Source organism: Lupinus angustifolius, chromosome LG16 (assembly GCF_001865875.1).
Source record: "Lupinus angustifolius cultivar Tanjil chromosome LG16, LupAngTanjil_v1.0, whole genome shotgun sequence".
Taxonomy (NCBI): Eukaryota; Viridiplantae; Streptophyta; class Magnoliopsida; order Fabales; family Fabaceae; genus Lupinus; species Lupinus angustifolius.
This window is the reverse complement of record NC_032024.1, coordinates 427,451-443,141: the sequence shown is the minus strand read 5'-3', so window position 1 is coordinate 443,141 and position 15,691 is coordinate 427,451. Positions and strand designations below refer to the sequence as shown.

At 32.4% G+C, this 15,691-nt stretch overlaps 3 protein-coding genes across 5 annotated transcripts; 2 read left to right on the top strand and 1 right to left on the bottom strand.

The window, feature by feature from the left end:
• LOC109329753 (probable cinnamyl alcohol dehydrogenase 1) lies at positions 1,241–4,342 on the top strand. 2 transcript variants are annotated; one of them, XM_019563542.1, is made up of 7 exons: positions 1,241–1,333; positions 1,919–2,013; positions 2,309–2,422; positions 2,502–2,732; positions 2,845–3,130; positions 3,606–3,756; positions 3,869–4,342. In XM_019563542.1, exons 2-7 carry the CDS (start codon positions 1,925–1,927, stop codon positions 4,066–4,068), a joined length of 1,071 nt encoding a protein of 356 aa, XP_019419087.1. In that variant the 5' UTR covers positions 1,241–1,333; positions 1,919–1,924; the 3' UTR covers positions 4,069–4,342. The 2 variants fall into 2 exon arrangements, with proteins under 2 accessions (XP_019419087.1, XP_019419088.1); XM_019563543.1 differs by having other exon boundaries at positions 1,916–2,013.
• Positions 6,721–8,077, top strand: LOC109329754 (myosin-binding protein 2-like). 2 transcript variants are annotated; one of them, XM_019563545.1, is made up of 2 exons: positions 6,721–7,381; positions 7,412–8,077. In XM_019563545.1, exons 1-2 carry the CDS (start codon positions 7,059–7,061, stop codon positions 7,923–7,925), a joined length of 837 nt encoding a protein of 278 aa, XP_019419090.1. In that variant the 5' UTR covers positions 6,721–7,058; the 3' UTR covers positions 7,926–8,077. The 2 variants fall into 2 exon arrangements, with proteins under 2 accessions (XP_019419090.1, XP_019419089.1); XM_019563544.1 differs by having other exon boundaries at positions 6,721–8,077.
• LOC109330207 (pyruvate dehydrogenase E1 component subunit beta-1, mitochondrial-like) lies at positions 11,029–14,340 on the bottom strand. The gene is made up of 11 exons (XM_019564290.1): positions 14,170–14,340; positions 14,038–14,076; positions 13,638–13,946; positions 12,916–13,041; positions 12,629–12,762; positions 12,453–12,525; positions 12,269–12,334; positions 12,088–12,126; positions 11,872–11,996; positions 11,666–11,780; positions 11,029–11,407 (listed from the first exon to the last, which is right to left on the bottom strand). The coding sequence occupies exons 2-11, from the start codon at positions 14,065–14,067 to the stop codon at positions 11,339–11,341; spliced, it is 1,086 nt and encodes a 361-aa protein (XP_019419835.1). The 5' UTR covers positions 14,068–14,076; positions 14,170–14,340; the 3' UTR covers positions 11,029–11,338.

Genomic DNA, 15,691 nt, shown 5'->3' with positions numbered 1-15,691 from the left:
AAAAAATGTCTGCTGAGAAAGTTAGCTCCACATACCTGTGAATGTTCCCGGCTTGTACATTATTGCCTCCAGTGCGAGAATACACTTAAGAAACAAAAAAAAAATCCACATTGTACAACACATTTTTTGGTATATGATTGGGCTATCAAAGATTCAATCTATAACCTTTGACTCATAGTAGATGTCAAAATGTTCAAGATTTATAAATTAAGTTTAAGTTAACTTATATTTTTTGTATTCTAAATTTAACTCGAATTTCCTTTTTTTAATGTTGTTCATAGCATTTTTGTGTTTAGTTTAATCATTTAGTGTTAACAACTAAATGTAAAAGGTGTGAAATTAGGCCCCACAAGAATGAAAGACAAATCTAATGTAGTGTTGATTCGTGAGAGGCTTATCAATCTTAGAGGATATGGATTTGGATACTCTTATAGTCTTATTATTAGAGGTAAGAGATTGATGTAATTTTTTCAAAGATTTAAAATTAATGTAAATATCCATAAAAAATGAAAACTAAATTTGTAATAAATAAATATACGAAAGAGAATATATATTTGTGGAAATGTGGAATAGAGACAAAAGTTATGAATATATATATCATATGCCCATGTATGTAATGTACCATATTTATATATTTGTAACTTTATTTATTTTTGGATGACGTGGAGCGATAATTATCGTGTGAACAAGTCTGTTGGCAAAAAAAAAAGACGTGTCTTTGGCAAATATTATGATTTTATAAATTTATATTGTATTTATACTAAGATTATAAATTGAAGAAAAAATAATTCAGTATTTTGAAGAGTTGAAATTTTAATTCTTTTTCTTGACTTCTAATTCTATTATAAATTAATTTTGTTACCTAAACAAATTTAATTTATAAAAAATAACATGTAGTAAATGGATGGGATCCTCTCCATGAGTAATCTAATGCGGGATGAGATTGTAATAAGTGACAAAAAAATCTATAATTATCATGATTTTAAATTATTTTTCAATTAAAAAATATATTTCCTCCATATCTCTATCTCTAAAATTTATGTCCCCACATCATAAACTAATCAAATCTTATAAAATAATATAAAAAGATTCCTTTTTTATGATTTTTTAAATAAGCAACAACTTTTAATTGAATTGTAATATAATTGAGACATAAAAAGTATGTTATGTAGCTGGAAAAGTAACTAAAGTAAGATAAATAAATGAATGAAATCTGAACAGTAAAGTGTTTTGAGTTTTGACTTATTCATACGAGGTTGTGTTTTATAAAGTGTTTGATCTCTGCAAAGTGCAAACCTTTTCATTTCAGCTTTGTCCCCTTTCACTTACACAGGTCAGTCACTTATATTTTCTATATTTAATTTAGTATTGTGACACTGATTCTCAACCTTTGGTTATATATTTTAATTCAATTTCAGAAACCATTTAGAAAAAAAGTCTAGTCATTTCAGATTTTGATTTCATGGTTTCATCGAATTTGTTATTGATTTGTGCCTTTTTTTCATTGTCAGAAAACTATAATTTGCTGGCTTTTGATCTATGGTCCTCAAATATGTTTTTTCCTATTTTGTTGCCTCATGATTGCTCAGATTTTTGGTTCAACTCTTTTTGTTCATATATTTTTGAAAAAAGTGGAGAGATTGTTTGAACTTGCATAAAAATTATGTCACATTTGTGAATTATGACTCTTCTGTACAAACAAACAAAAATCTGTGTAATTAGTGGCTAAGGTAACCATTAACATCTGAATTATGACATCTAATATGAGACCAAATAGATGCAAACATTAACTATCTTAGTTATTCTATTTGTTATAGCCTATAAACCTTGCATGAGTTTGGTTATTACCACTTTTCAAATTAATGCATGACCTCCTTAGTTTAGTTTCATGAAAAGTAATTTTCTTATGGTACAGTAGAAAATAATGAGTTCTGAAGGTGTCACCGAAGATTGCCTAGGATGGGCAGCAAGAGATCCATCCGGAGTTCTCTCGCCTTACAAATTCAGTCGCAGGTGAGTCATCTACATCTCATTTAACGTTGTAAAATTGGGTAATTTTTTATATTGATGTCCGATTTTATTTTATTCTTCATTAGCATATTTGTCATTCGATCCATGTAGTCGACCCCACCTGATGAGATAAAGGCTTGATTATTATTGTTGTTGTTGATGTTGTTGTATATTTGTCTTTTCTTGGGATAAGGGTCTAGTTACTAGCCCTTTTTCTTTTCATTCTTGTTTATTTTTGTCGATTTCTCGAGTGACCCCACCTAGTGAGATTAAGACTTGTTTGTTGTTGATTTCTCAGGGCTGTTGGGGATGACGATGTGTATGTTAAAATTACACACTGCGGTGTTTGTTACGCCGATGTAATTTGGACAAGGAATCATCATCATGACTCAAAGTATCCTCTTGTGCCTGGGTAAGTAGGCTTATTTTTCTGTCTTGGATGAGAATCCTATTTACTTAAGCTAATCTATCTGTTGCATTTTACATATTAGACATGAGATTGCTGGGATTGTGACAAAGGTTGGTTCCAATGTGCACCGTTTCAATGTTGGTGACCATGTTGGAGTAGGGACTTATGTCAACTCGTGCCGGGATTGTGAGTTTTGTAATGACCAAGTAGAAGTTAATTGTGTCAAAGGATCAGTTTTTACTTTTAATGGAGTTGATTTTGATGGTACAATTACAAAAGGAGGATATTCAAGTCACATAGTTGTACATGAAAGGTGAGCTTACTAGATAAGTAAAAGCTGATTATGTATCAAATTTATGAAATTTACGAGTTTATCAGAAAGGTTAGCGAGAAAGTTCATAACATATCTGGTCTTGCATATGCAGGTATTGCTTTGTTATACCGAAAAGCTATCCATTGGCTTCAGCAGCTCCTTTGCTCTGTGCTGGAATTACAGTTTATTCTCCAATGATACGCCACAAGATGAATCAACCCGGTAAATCTCTGGGAGTGATTGGTCTTGGTGGCCTCGGTCACATGGCAGTGAAATTTGGAAAGGCATTTGGGTTGAATGTAACAATTTTGAGCTCTAGCATATCCAAGAAAGAGGAGGCACTGACTCTGCTTGGTGCAGACAAATTTGTATTATCATCTGATCCAGAACAAATGAAAGTAAGTATCACATAAAAGCCTCTACCACATAACAGTGCCTTCAAACCATGAAGGCAGTATTTATGTTGATAACCCGGATTTTGTTCTTTGGGAGAGTCCAAACACCTCCTACAATTTGCATGAAAAGCTATTCAGTCCTTCAATTTCAAAAATATATATAAAAAGGGCCATGAACTTTGATTCAGTTGCAAAATAGTTCTTTATTGTCTAAAATGTTAAAAGTTCGATAGAAAGTGTCACGTGCAAACCAAAGTTTAAGGTCTTTCTTACACATTATTTTTGAAGTTTAGGACTAAATGGCATGACATGCAAAATATGTGGATATTTTTGAATGGTGAAGGACTGTTTTGCGCCCGGACTAGAGTTCATAATCATTTTCACAAACATTTTAAGTTAGAGGATTAAATTGCATATAATGCAAAATTTAGTAGTTTCCCTTATTTTCGGGTCAAAATTTATGGTGATTCCTATGCAGGCATCGGCTAAGTCACTTGACTTCATAATTGACACAGCATCCGGCGATCACCCTTTTGATCCTTACATGTCACTGCTGAAGACATATGGTGTTTTTGTCTTAGTTGGGTTCCCTAGTGTAATCAAATTCGGCCCTGCAAACCTTAATATAGGTAAGTTGCTTTTGAGACTGTAGAAATTTTGTATGAGTGAGTAGTTTTCATCCATGTAATTCTCTTGTTAACTTGAAGCAGTTGAACTAAATATGCATAATTTGTTTGACAGGAATGAAAACCTTATCTGGAAGTATTACAGGTGGTACAAAAGATATACAAGAGATGATTAACTTCTGCGCTGAAAAAGAGATTTATCCGAACATAGAAGTAATTCCAATCGAGTATGCGAATGAAGCTCTTGAGAGGGTCGTAAATAAGGATGTGAAATATCGGTTCGTGATAGATATTGAGAACTCCTTGAAAGCATAACTACATGCATAGGAAGTTGCTCCTCAATTCAGACATGGTTGGATTACAATTGTTTATTACAGGGTTTGTCTTCAATATTCTTCAAAATCAGTGGACTATGCATCCACTCAAAACTATACTATTGGCTTGTTACTAAAAAAGTTGAATAAATTGACAAAATTAGTTGTTAATGTCATGTTCAGATTATCTCATAAGTTTAATTTCTCCTTCCAATTCTAGGAGGAGACATTATTCTTGCATGTTCTATACATGTATGATAATGTTCATATGTGCACTCCTATTTTGTGCTGTTGTTTCTATTTCTTAGAATGTTCAGAAAAGAAGGGATTATCTATGACAAAAAAAAGTGTATTTCATTCATAGATAGAGTAGATGATAAATAATGAAGGTAAATGACAAAACATATTGAAGCATGGTTCCTTCTAACTTCTGAGCAGAAACATATAAAGCTTCATGAGTTTATAACAAAATACAATACAAAAAATTTAGTGTTATTGTACAAGTTGCACCACTAAATCAAAAGGATTTAATATGTATACACTACCGGTAAATCATCTACCATTGATTTGTTAACCATCATTGACTCTCAAACAAAAGTAATACAAATCAATGGTGGATGACGTGCTGACAGTGTAAAAAAACATTATACTGTCAGTGCATAAATTTTAAACTCAAAACAAATGATTTAATACGTATACAACGACAATGTAATGTTAGGAGTTGGTATGGTTTTGGCTGCAATTTTCCTTGTTTTTTTATGTGGAAGAGGGCTAAAGGGAAAAAAAGAAGATTCTGCTTTTGATCTGAACATGGATGATGAAGAAAAACTTGGACAAGGTGGTTTTGGTGTTGATTATAAAGGCTATTTGAAAGGCTTAAACTCCTATGTTAACATAAAGAAGATATCAAGAGAGTTTAATCAATCATCTCCATTAATGAAACGACATATTTGATTTTACATGTGTTTTCAATGACAAAAGTGTTATTCAATTGTATATAAAAGGATAAAAATATCTTATTATATTATTTTTTTTTTGTTTTTTGTAGTACTTGTCTCTCCATTAATGGAGAAGATCTTTATTCTTAAGTTGAAATAAAGTAATATGCAACAAAAGTAAAGATCATTAGTCAAGTGAGCCACTGGAATTTAGTAAAACTAATTTGTTGGTACCACTTGATGAAGTAAAGATCATCTCCATTATTGGAGAGGCAAATACTATAAAAAATAAAAGAAACAATAATATGATAAGACATTTTTATCTTTTTATATGCAATGAAATAACATTTTTGCCATTAAAAATACATGTAAAGTTATGTATTTGTTTCTCCGTTAATAGAAAAAGATCTTTATTCCACTCAATGTAGTGGAGTCAAGGCTTGGGTTGTTATTATAATTGGTTGGTGCCACTAGAAGAAATATTTCATTCAAAATGGTAAATTTGTATTCCTCCACATTTTTACATGACTTTAGGATTGAAAAAGAACACCATTTATTTATACAATCAGAAAAGCATATATTGCAATAGATATGAGTTTAAGTATTGTACATGGAGGTAGGTCCAACGTGGCTCAAGGTGTGCCTTACATGAGTTAGGATCCTCTCTATTTACTGAAGAGACAAATGGTTACTTTTGCATTTACACATAGAGGTAAAAATGTCATCTTATTATATCTTAAAGATAAAATAGTCAAATTCAATTATATTTTTTTCTTGTTTTGGGTGTACTTATATGATTTCAACTAGCTTTTGTTAGACTGTAGTGTTGTTTTCCTTTTTTTTTTCATATACAAAATACTCTCTTAAACAATGTTAAAAGAGCTAGTAAACTAGATCTTTATTTATTTTCTACGCTACCCATTTGCAAAATTGATGCATATTCCAATTTCCAACTAGAAAGATATATTTTGTATTATACGTTTGTAATTACTTTAGAAGCTTTGTTGATAGGATCCAACCTCAAAAGAATTCTTTCTCTGTGTGGCTGAGATGGCACTGAATCTTATGTCATTTGACCAAATAATGAATTTTAATTTGGGTTAACTTGCCTTCTAATGATATTATTTTAGACATATAATTTGATTAAGTTAATTTTAAAAATCTAAATTTAACAAAAACGTTATTAATCACATCTTTTTCGATACAAAAGCTTTGTAACTTTCTTCATCAATATCTTAAAAATATTTGTTTAACATCATCCCTTTTGCAAATAAATATTTTATGAAACATTTTTATGTGTATGTGATACAAAAAAAAAGTTAGAAAACCAATGACATGTAAAATGATATATGCGTTGAGCCAATAAATCATTCAGAGTATCCTAAATATTAGATAATTAATTGAAAAACACTATAAAAAAGATAAAATCATATCAATAAATAGGTTACTACAAGCAAATGTACTATCTCTATTAGTTATAAATTAATTCTATGAAACCGGCCATGCAATTGTGATTCCAACTCTAAGTGGAATTCCAAACATGAAATTTTCAATTCTATTGCCAATTTTTTTGCACCATATATTTTGATAAAGATGTGACATTTAATGGGGTGTGAATATTGAAAATAGATATAGTTTTAAAAGCATATAAACATTAATGAAAATGATTATTAATGTTTAATATTGTAAAGCCGAAGTGTACTTATATCACAGTCTCATATCTCTATGAAATGGCTTGAGTTATATGCTCATAACCCATTCTCTCATCCTCTATTTCTTCCTCTCTTTCTCATATCTCATTCCCCTTTTCATCTTCACAAACAAATACAAAATTCACCATTTTCAACATCCAACACTAATATCATACTGTGAAATTCAAACACAACAAAATTGCTGCATCTACAATTTCACTTTTCCTCACCCAATTAACAAATAGCCCTTAATTTCATTCCTATATGTTAAAAATCCATTTTTTTTGCACTTGGGTATGATTGAATGATTGATTTTTTGAAGCCTAAGATTTGGGGTAGTGTGAGAATTGGGGTAGCCTCAGATGCAGACTCTGGGTCGTTTTTGTTTATTGCTTGTTCTTTCGTTATACCAAAAGTTTCTTAATTTTTCTCTCTCTTTCATGGATCTTGGTTCTACCTTCAAGTTTATCACCCATGCCAGCGAGGTTAGTTGCGGATTCGTTCTCCTCGGTGGTTCTTTTCCCATACTCTTCAACATTATCGGGCTTCTATTGATCTTCGTTTTCTCTTTTAAAATTCTCCATTCTCGTTGGAGTACCCATGAGTTGTTACAGTTTCTCTATGAATTTGGAACAGGCACACCCAGATTCCCTTTCGATTCGGAAGGTTCAAAGGTTGAAACTTTGGGGAAAGAGGGTTTGAAATCAAGTTCTGGGGTGAAGAATAAGGGTTATAATGGTTTGGATGATGGGGTTGAAGAGAAAGAGAAAGATGATTGTATTGAAGATGAGGTGTTGGATGTAATGACGCTGAGGAGATTGGTGAAGATCGAGCGGCAGAGGTGTCATGCTGCGTGTGCTGAGATTGAAAATGAGAGGGTGGCAGCCTCTTCTGCGGCAGAGGAGGCCATGGCTATGATTCTTAGGCTGCAGAATGAGAAGAGTTCGATCGAGATTCATGCGAATCAGTTCCGGAGAATGGTGGAGCAGAAGCAGGAGTATGATCAGGAAGTGATTGAAGAGTTGAGGTGGGCTATTATGCAGCATGAGTCTCAGAAGAGCTTGTTGGAAGATCAGTTGGGGATTTATAGGGAGAAACTGAGGGAATATATGAGTGATGATGAGATAGACCAACTTGAAGGAATTGATTCCTCTAGGGGCTTTTTGAATTTCTCTGTTGAATGTGATCATATTGATCCTTCTTTAGAAACTGATTTACAGACCTTGTAAGTTCTGAAAATGCTTTTTGCAAAATGGAAATCTTTGTTTTACATAAGTTTTCTTCTAACTTGTTTTTCAATTTTGGTTTCCAGTTGTAAATTGTATTTATCTACATAATATTCAATGTTGAATGATGCATATCTTTATATCGTTCAATTTTACTAGTGTAATTGTGAATGAGTTTCATCAAGCCCTTTGTATGCTAGTAAATATGTGATTCTATATAAATATATATATTTGCAGGGAGCATACTGGATTATTATTCTCTCTACTTTCAGGTTTACTAGTGTGTAATTTTGATGAACGAATTGCACTTGAACACACCAGGGTCGCATCAGACTGCTTCAGATCGCATCTGAGAACATTGCATTCAAAATAAAAAACTTGGTCACAAACAAAAGCACACCATAATGGCCATCACAATGTCGGTAAGAGCAACCACAATCAAAATCACAATGACATCATTTGATTCAGGAATAGCCAGCTCCACTTAGTGAGAATAAGGTTTAGTTGTTGTTCATTGACAATACTTGTAAGCTTGAAATTCTAATGTATATACAGTGTACATTTTCTATGGTTATCTGTGTTATATTATCTGCATTTCCTTTATTCTTCACCAGTAGAAAAGAGTTAATTTTGCTTATTGCAACAAAAGGTTTTCCTTATTGCAACAGGTAATTCATTTCTGTTAGTATAATGCTAGAATGCTAATGAATCCACTGTTCAATTTATGCATAGTTTCTGATAAGAGGTAAGCTAAGAGAAATGATTCACTAGAGTAAGGTGCCTAGTAGGAGTCACATAAATGACAGTACTAGTGATGGAGGTAACAATCTAAATAACTGCAATTTCTCACATTTGAAGAATGAATTCAGATAACATTTCTTGTCCATAATTATGAATGGTACTTCTATTAATAAGTTAAGATAATGAAGGTACACACCTTCAAATCCTAGAGTTGAGGCTTCCCAAAACGAGTACTTTTTCTTATACAATGTGCATGCATTGTTTCTTAATGTTAAGAATAACAATGGTAAAACAACAATGAAAAATTCACAAGAATACTCCAACACAAGAACAATAAAATTGTAAGTGTATCAGAGACTTGTAACAGCAACAATTTGCATCTTGTGTAATCGCCTAAACAGCAAAGAATTATATTCAACAACTTACACAATCGAGCAACATCTTTTACATTCATCTGATGTAAAACATAAACCAGCTTAACAATCGTGGCCATAAATGGCTTATTCGTCGTCGTGCTTTAAAAATTCCCGGTCACGCTCAGTATGGTTGGATTAAGCTCATTGTCAAATAATAAGTTGCACTTTGATTCAACTAGCTAGCTTATCGACTCTTAAGCTTCAGCTTCTAACTCATAAGCTTTGGGCTATTATGCCAAACACTATAAACAACGAGTCTAAAAGTCGATTTTTTTTCTACCAAGCATTTCAGAAAAATCTAACAGCTAATAGTGTACATGACAAACATAACGTTTCACTCTAATGTTCTGTAGTTTCTTGGATCCAATTGACACTCAAGACCAACATCTCTAAACAAAAAAATAGATCTTGCTGCAAGTGTCAATTGGATCTCTAGCCGATAAAAAAAGATACCAACATCTCTAAACAACAAAATAGACCTTGCTGCAAGTGGTTCTCTGGAAAGAGAAAGGAACTCGATAATTATTCAGAAAGTTAACTTAGTTGCTCAGTACACACCCAAGAAAAACACATAACTTGGAGGCCGTGTGTCAATGTTATCCAATATATTATTAAACATCAAGTTCCTCTCAGATGTGCTGAGAAGGGAAAAAATGTATAGCATCTGTAACTGATGAAAATTCAGACAGAGCATTATGCACATCAGAATCTTTTAAACAAAGCCTAATCCATGAGTAAAACCAGCATTTCGTGATTGCAATTTCATTATGCTGTTTTATGGCGGAAATTCAGGACATTAAAAATTTCAGAAAAATCAAGCAGTTGCAGCCGCTTTCCCAGATCTGTGGCATGCTCTCTTTGCAGCACGGACAATATCTTCAACCTGTACATCCACATATACTAGTAAGCAAACAAGTTTGAATGATCTTCACTCATGTATCAAAATTCTTCAACAAATTAGCATTTTTTTTATCAATCTGATACAAAACTGTTGTCACACGGAGCCATCATCTGAGGGCGCTATTATACCCATTTAAAATATGGATGCATTTTTGGATCTATGTGTAGATTAGAAAAACAAGTCTGCTAAACAGTTTGAGAAATTCACAAGAAAAAGCGTTACTATTTAAGAAGTCACATTTGAAGAATGAATTCAGATAACATTTCTTGTCCATAATTATGAATGGTACTTCTATTAATAAGTTAAGATAATGAAGGTACACACCTTCAAATCCTAGAGTTGAGGCTTCCCAAAACGAGTACTTTTTCTTATACAATGTGCATGCATTGTTTCTTAATGTTAAGAATAACAATGGTAAAACAACAATGAAAAATTCACAAGAATACTCCAACACAAGAACAATAAAATTGTAAGTGTATCAGAGACTTGTAACAGCAACAATTTGCATCTTGTGTAATCGCCTAAACAGCAAAGAATTATATTCAACAACTTACACAATCGAGCAACATCTTTTACATTCATCTGATGTAAAACATAAACCAGCTTAACAATCGTGGCCATAAATGGCTTATTCGTCGTCGTGCTTTAAAAATTCCCGGTCACGCTCAGTATGGTTGGATTAAGCTCATTGTCAAATAATAAGTTGCACTTTGATTCAACTAGCTAGCTTATCGACTCTTAAGCTTCAGCTTCTAACTCATAAGCTTTGGGCTATTATGCCAAACACTATAAACAACGAGTCTAAAAGTCGATTTTTTTTCTACCAAGCATTTCAGAAAAATCTAACAGCTAATAGTGTACATGACAAACATAACGTTTCACTCTAATGTTCTGTAGTTTCTTGGATCCAATTGACACTCAAGACCAACATCTCTAAACAAAAAAATAGATCTTGCTGCAAGTGTCAATTGGATCTCTAGCCGATAAAAAAAGATACCAACATCTCTAAACAACAAAATAGACCTTGCTGCAAGTGGTTCTCTGGAAAGAGAAAGGAACTCGATAATTATTCAGAAAGTTAACTTAGTTGCTCAGTACACACCCAAGAAAAACACATAACTTGGAGGCCGTGTGTCAATGTTATCCAATATATTATTAAACATCAAGTTCCTCTCAGATGTGCTGAGAAGGGAAAAAATGTATAGCATCTGTAACTGATGAAAATTCAGACAGAGCATTATGCACATCAGAATCTTTTAAACAAAGCCTAATCCATGAGTAAAACCAGCATTTCGTGATTGCAATTTCATTATGCTGTTTTATGGCGGAAATTCAGGACATTAAAAATTTCAGAAAAATCAAGCAGTTGCAGCCGCTTTCCCAGATCTGTGGCATGCTCTCTTTGCAGCACGGACAATATCTTCAACCTGTACATCCACATATACTAGTAAGCAAACAAGTTTGAATGATCTTCACTCATGTATCAAAATTCTTCAACAAATTAGCATTTTTTTTATCAATCTGATACAAAACTGTTGTCACACGGAGCCATCATCTGAGGGCGCTATTATACCCATTTAAAATATGGATGCATTTTTGGATCTATGTGTAGATTAGAAAAACAAGTCTGCTAAACAGTTTGAGAAATTCACAAGAAAAAGCGTTACTATTTAAGAAGGCATTACCTGGGGGAAAGCCAATCTCTCCAGATTGGCTGCATAAGGTGTAGGAACATCAGCTCCAGCAATTCTCTCAACAGGTGCATCAAGATAACCAAAACTCTCCTCAACCACAGATGCGCTGTTCAAGAGTAGTGTATAAACTTACATGATTTCCATGAGCTAAGCAGCAATATACAAAAAAATGCAATTAGCAACATAAAGGGACAAACCAGATTTCAGCGCCGATGCCATGCTGCGGAAACCCTTCTTCAACTGTAACCAGTCTGTTGGTTTTCCTGACAGAAGCATTGATTGTGGATCTATCAAGCGGCCTGATTGAACGCAAATTTATAACCTATGGGGACAAGATCATCATTCACCGTTATAACCAAAATAGAGATGTGTGGGGGTGTGGTCATTCTAACTATTTGTATCCCAAGGCTTACCTCCGCATTGATTCCTTCCTTTGCCAGTATCTCCGCAGCCTAAAATAAAGCATAAGAGTTATTCATAAATGTTCTCTCTTCTTTGGATATTGAATCTGAATTTAAAAAAACATAAAACACCCCATAACACGGGAATTCTCAAATATTAGCTATTTAATATTTAAAAGCAAGATAAACAAACCTTGAGAGCATAGCCAACCATTTTTGAGAAGGCTGTAATAGTCACATCTTTTCCTTCTTTCTCAATCTGTTATAGGTTTAATGCATTAAGCAAACAGGGATTGAATAAGAATGAATTATTCGATATAAGTGTGGCTTGAAGAATCATAAGTAACATATGTCTAATACTATAAATAATTTTTCACCTTAGCTTTTCCTATGGGAAGGGTGAAACTGGAATCGAGAACTTCGGCTGAAACAGGGAATGACTCACCGTATCTAGAGGACATAACTCATTGAATTAGATAGTTTTTAAACAAGAAATGATGTTGAAAAGTATAAACTATTCATTTTAATGTACTAATCAAATAGCACAACTTACAACAGCTCGTTTTCAAGGAAAACAACAGGGTCAGGGTCCCTTATAGCAGCTTTAAGCAAGCCACGAGCATCTTCAGCTGAATATGGTGTCAAGACCTTCAACCCAGGGCAAGAAGCATACCAGGCAGCATAACACTGCATAAAAATCGAAGTGAATACAGAAAGTAACAAAACCTACTCTACTTTATGATCAATAATGACATTATAATCTGAGTAAATTAAAGAGGGAATGCAAACAAATATCTAAAGAATATTTTACATAGGAGAAGAAAGTGAGGAGAACCTTACTTGGGAGTGTTGAGCACCAACACCAGCAGCAGCACCATTGGGCCCTCTGAATACAATAGGTACAGAAATTTGACCAGCAGACATGTAGTTTGATTTTGCAGCAGAATTAATGATGTGATCTATTGCCTACAACACGAGTTAAAATATAGTGAAGCAATGATGATGATTCATGAAGATTAGAATACAACAACAACAACCAAGTCTTTATCCCACTATGTGAGATCGGCTACATGGATCGAACGATGCCATAATGCTCTATCATAAATCACATTAATTGACAAAGCATAGACCTTCTAAGCCCTTCTTTATCATTTCCCCAACCGTTTTTCTTGGTGTATCTGTATCATAAATCACGTTCATTGACAAAGCATGATCTCTAAAGCCCTTCTTCCTTGTGGTTATCCCACTAGGAATTGTAATGGCTTCCATTTGATCGAATCTCCTTACGAGGATTCTACCAATATCCTCCACACATGTTCAAGTCACCTAAGGCGCGATTCTACCATATTTTCTATGATAGAAGCTACTCCAACTTTCTTACTAGTGCATTTATTTCTATCTTACATCGTCTAGTATGCACTCATCCGACACAATATTCCCGACTCTTATCTATTCTCTTGTTAACATTTTATCCCCCAACATTCAGTCTCATATAGCATTCATTCATCGTCTATTGATGACGATTACAATGGATGTAAATAAAATAAAAGATAGTGATTAACCTGCATGGAGAAGTTAAAAGTCATAAACTCAACAACAGGCTTAAGACCATAGTAAGCAGCACCAACTCCAATACCAGCAAATCCAGCTTCGGTAATCGGAGTATCAAGAACCCTTTGAGGACCATACTTGTCAAGAAGCCCTTTGGAAATCTTATAAGCACCTTGATACTCACCAACCTCTTCACCAATCAACAAAACTTTAGGATCAGCAGACATTTCTTCATCAATAGCCGAATTCAGAGCATCTCGCACAGTCATCACATTAGAAGATGAAGACAATGCTCTGAAACTACCAGAGCGAAGAATATTCTGTCATTTCAAAATTGAGAATCAGATCAATGGATAAATTAATCGATTAATTAATTAATCAATTAAATGACATGTATATGAATGTAAGTACCTTGTTGTGCCTTATAACACCGCTCAACATATTGATTTGCTTCAATTGAAGATAATAGTTAGTGAAATGAATATAAATAACATATTTGAATAATTAATTAATTAATTGAGAAAGTAAATAGAGAAACCTAACCTGAGAAAGAGAGAGAAATGGTGGATCTGAGAAAGAGAGGATCCGATTGAAGTTGTGAATTGAAGAATGAGAGAGAAGATGTTGTTACCGAAATATAGAAACCCTTTCTTTCAGAAGAGAGAGTTTGTTTGAGAGAACGTGGATGAGAGAGAATGGTGGGATTTAGGGTTTAGGTTTATAACAACACTATTTCTTTAACAACTTAATAATTAATTATTACTACTATTTATTTACGAATCTTTGTAATAACTCGCCTACACAACTAATCTAATGTTATTTATTTGTACAAAATTTTGGTTGGATACATATAACTAACTTTTTAATTGTAATCATTTATAATTATTGGAAGATAAGATTTATTATTTTGGACAGTTTTTATATAAAAATGTATTCACCTTAATCATTTGATATAAAAATGTTCTTATATAAAAATTGTGAAAATAAATAAATTTGAGTCTTACAACTAATCGTAGATCGTATGATTAAAAGTGAGTTATCGATCATATGATAATCATTACATATATCTTTTAATTTTAACCATTCAATCAAGATTTAATGATCTATATTAAGTGTTCTTATTTCTCTCAATTAATGACTTGTAGGAAATTTTGATTGGAATGTATGAGAGAATTTGTATCTGAATATATTATTTGAGAAAAAAATATATGTATTAATAGTGTAATTTTTTTATACATTATTAGTTTATCGAGGAGATATCTATTTACACCAATTTTAAGTTACACTAATAGTCAATCATAATTAAGATTTCTTTTTTTCTCTCTCGTCAATTATTACACTTACTCATTTGGTCTATTGGATCTAAGAAAATGAATGTCTGAAATTGAATATAATTAATGTAACTTAAAATGGGTATAAATGGATCTATCTTTTAATTTATCATTGATAATTTGTTTTTATTTATGATTATCTTTTTACAATATACATGAATTAGTGTATAAATCTTTAAACTAATAATATATACAATAAATTTTTGTAGTCCATTTATATCCGAGGCATCAATGATAAGTGGGCCGTGAAGTAAATATATTGTCTGTTGCTTATGATTTGTAATGACAAAACTCACTTGCTCAGCATTTTATAAACAATAATAAGTAACTCCATAAAAGTGTAAAACTAAATATTAAGAAAATAATAAAAAATACTTAAAGAATGGAAACAAAAAATTTGATATGTTATATAAATTTGGAAAAATCACATTATAAACTTTTGAGATATTAAATTATATTATATCATAATTTATTTGAATTTTAACATTTTTTAAAACATTGAGCTTGTGACAAATAAGTAACACAACATAGATAAATGAACTAAAATTATATGTCATAACCTTAAACAATTGTGTTTTGACATTACTATTGATGATATTGAAATCATAATTAAGGATTACACATAGATTCACATTAGGGTGCATGATTATGTGAATTTTTCCAATCTTCACTCCTTTATTTCAGTTGATATTACATTCATTCTTTTTTATCTTTTTCATTGCAAAAACACATCT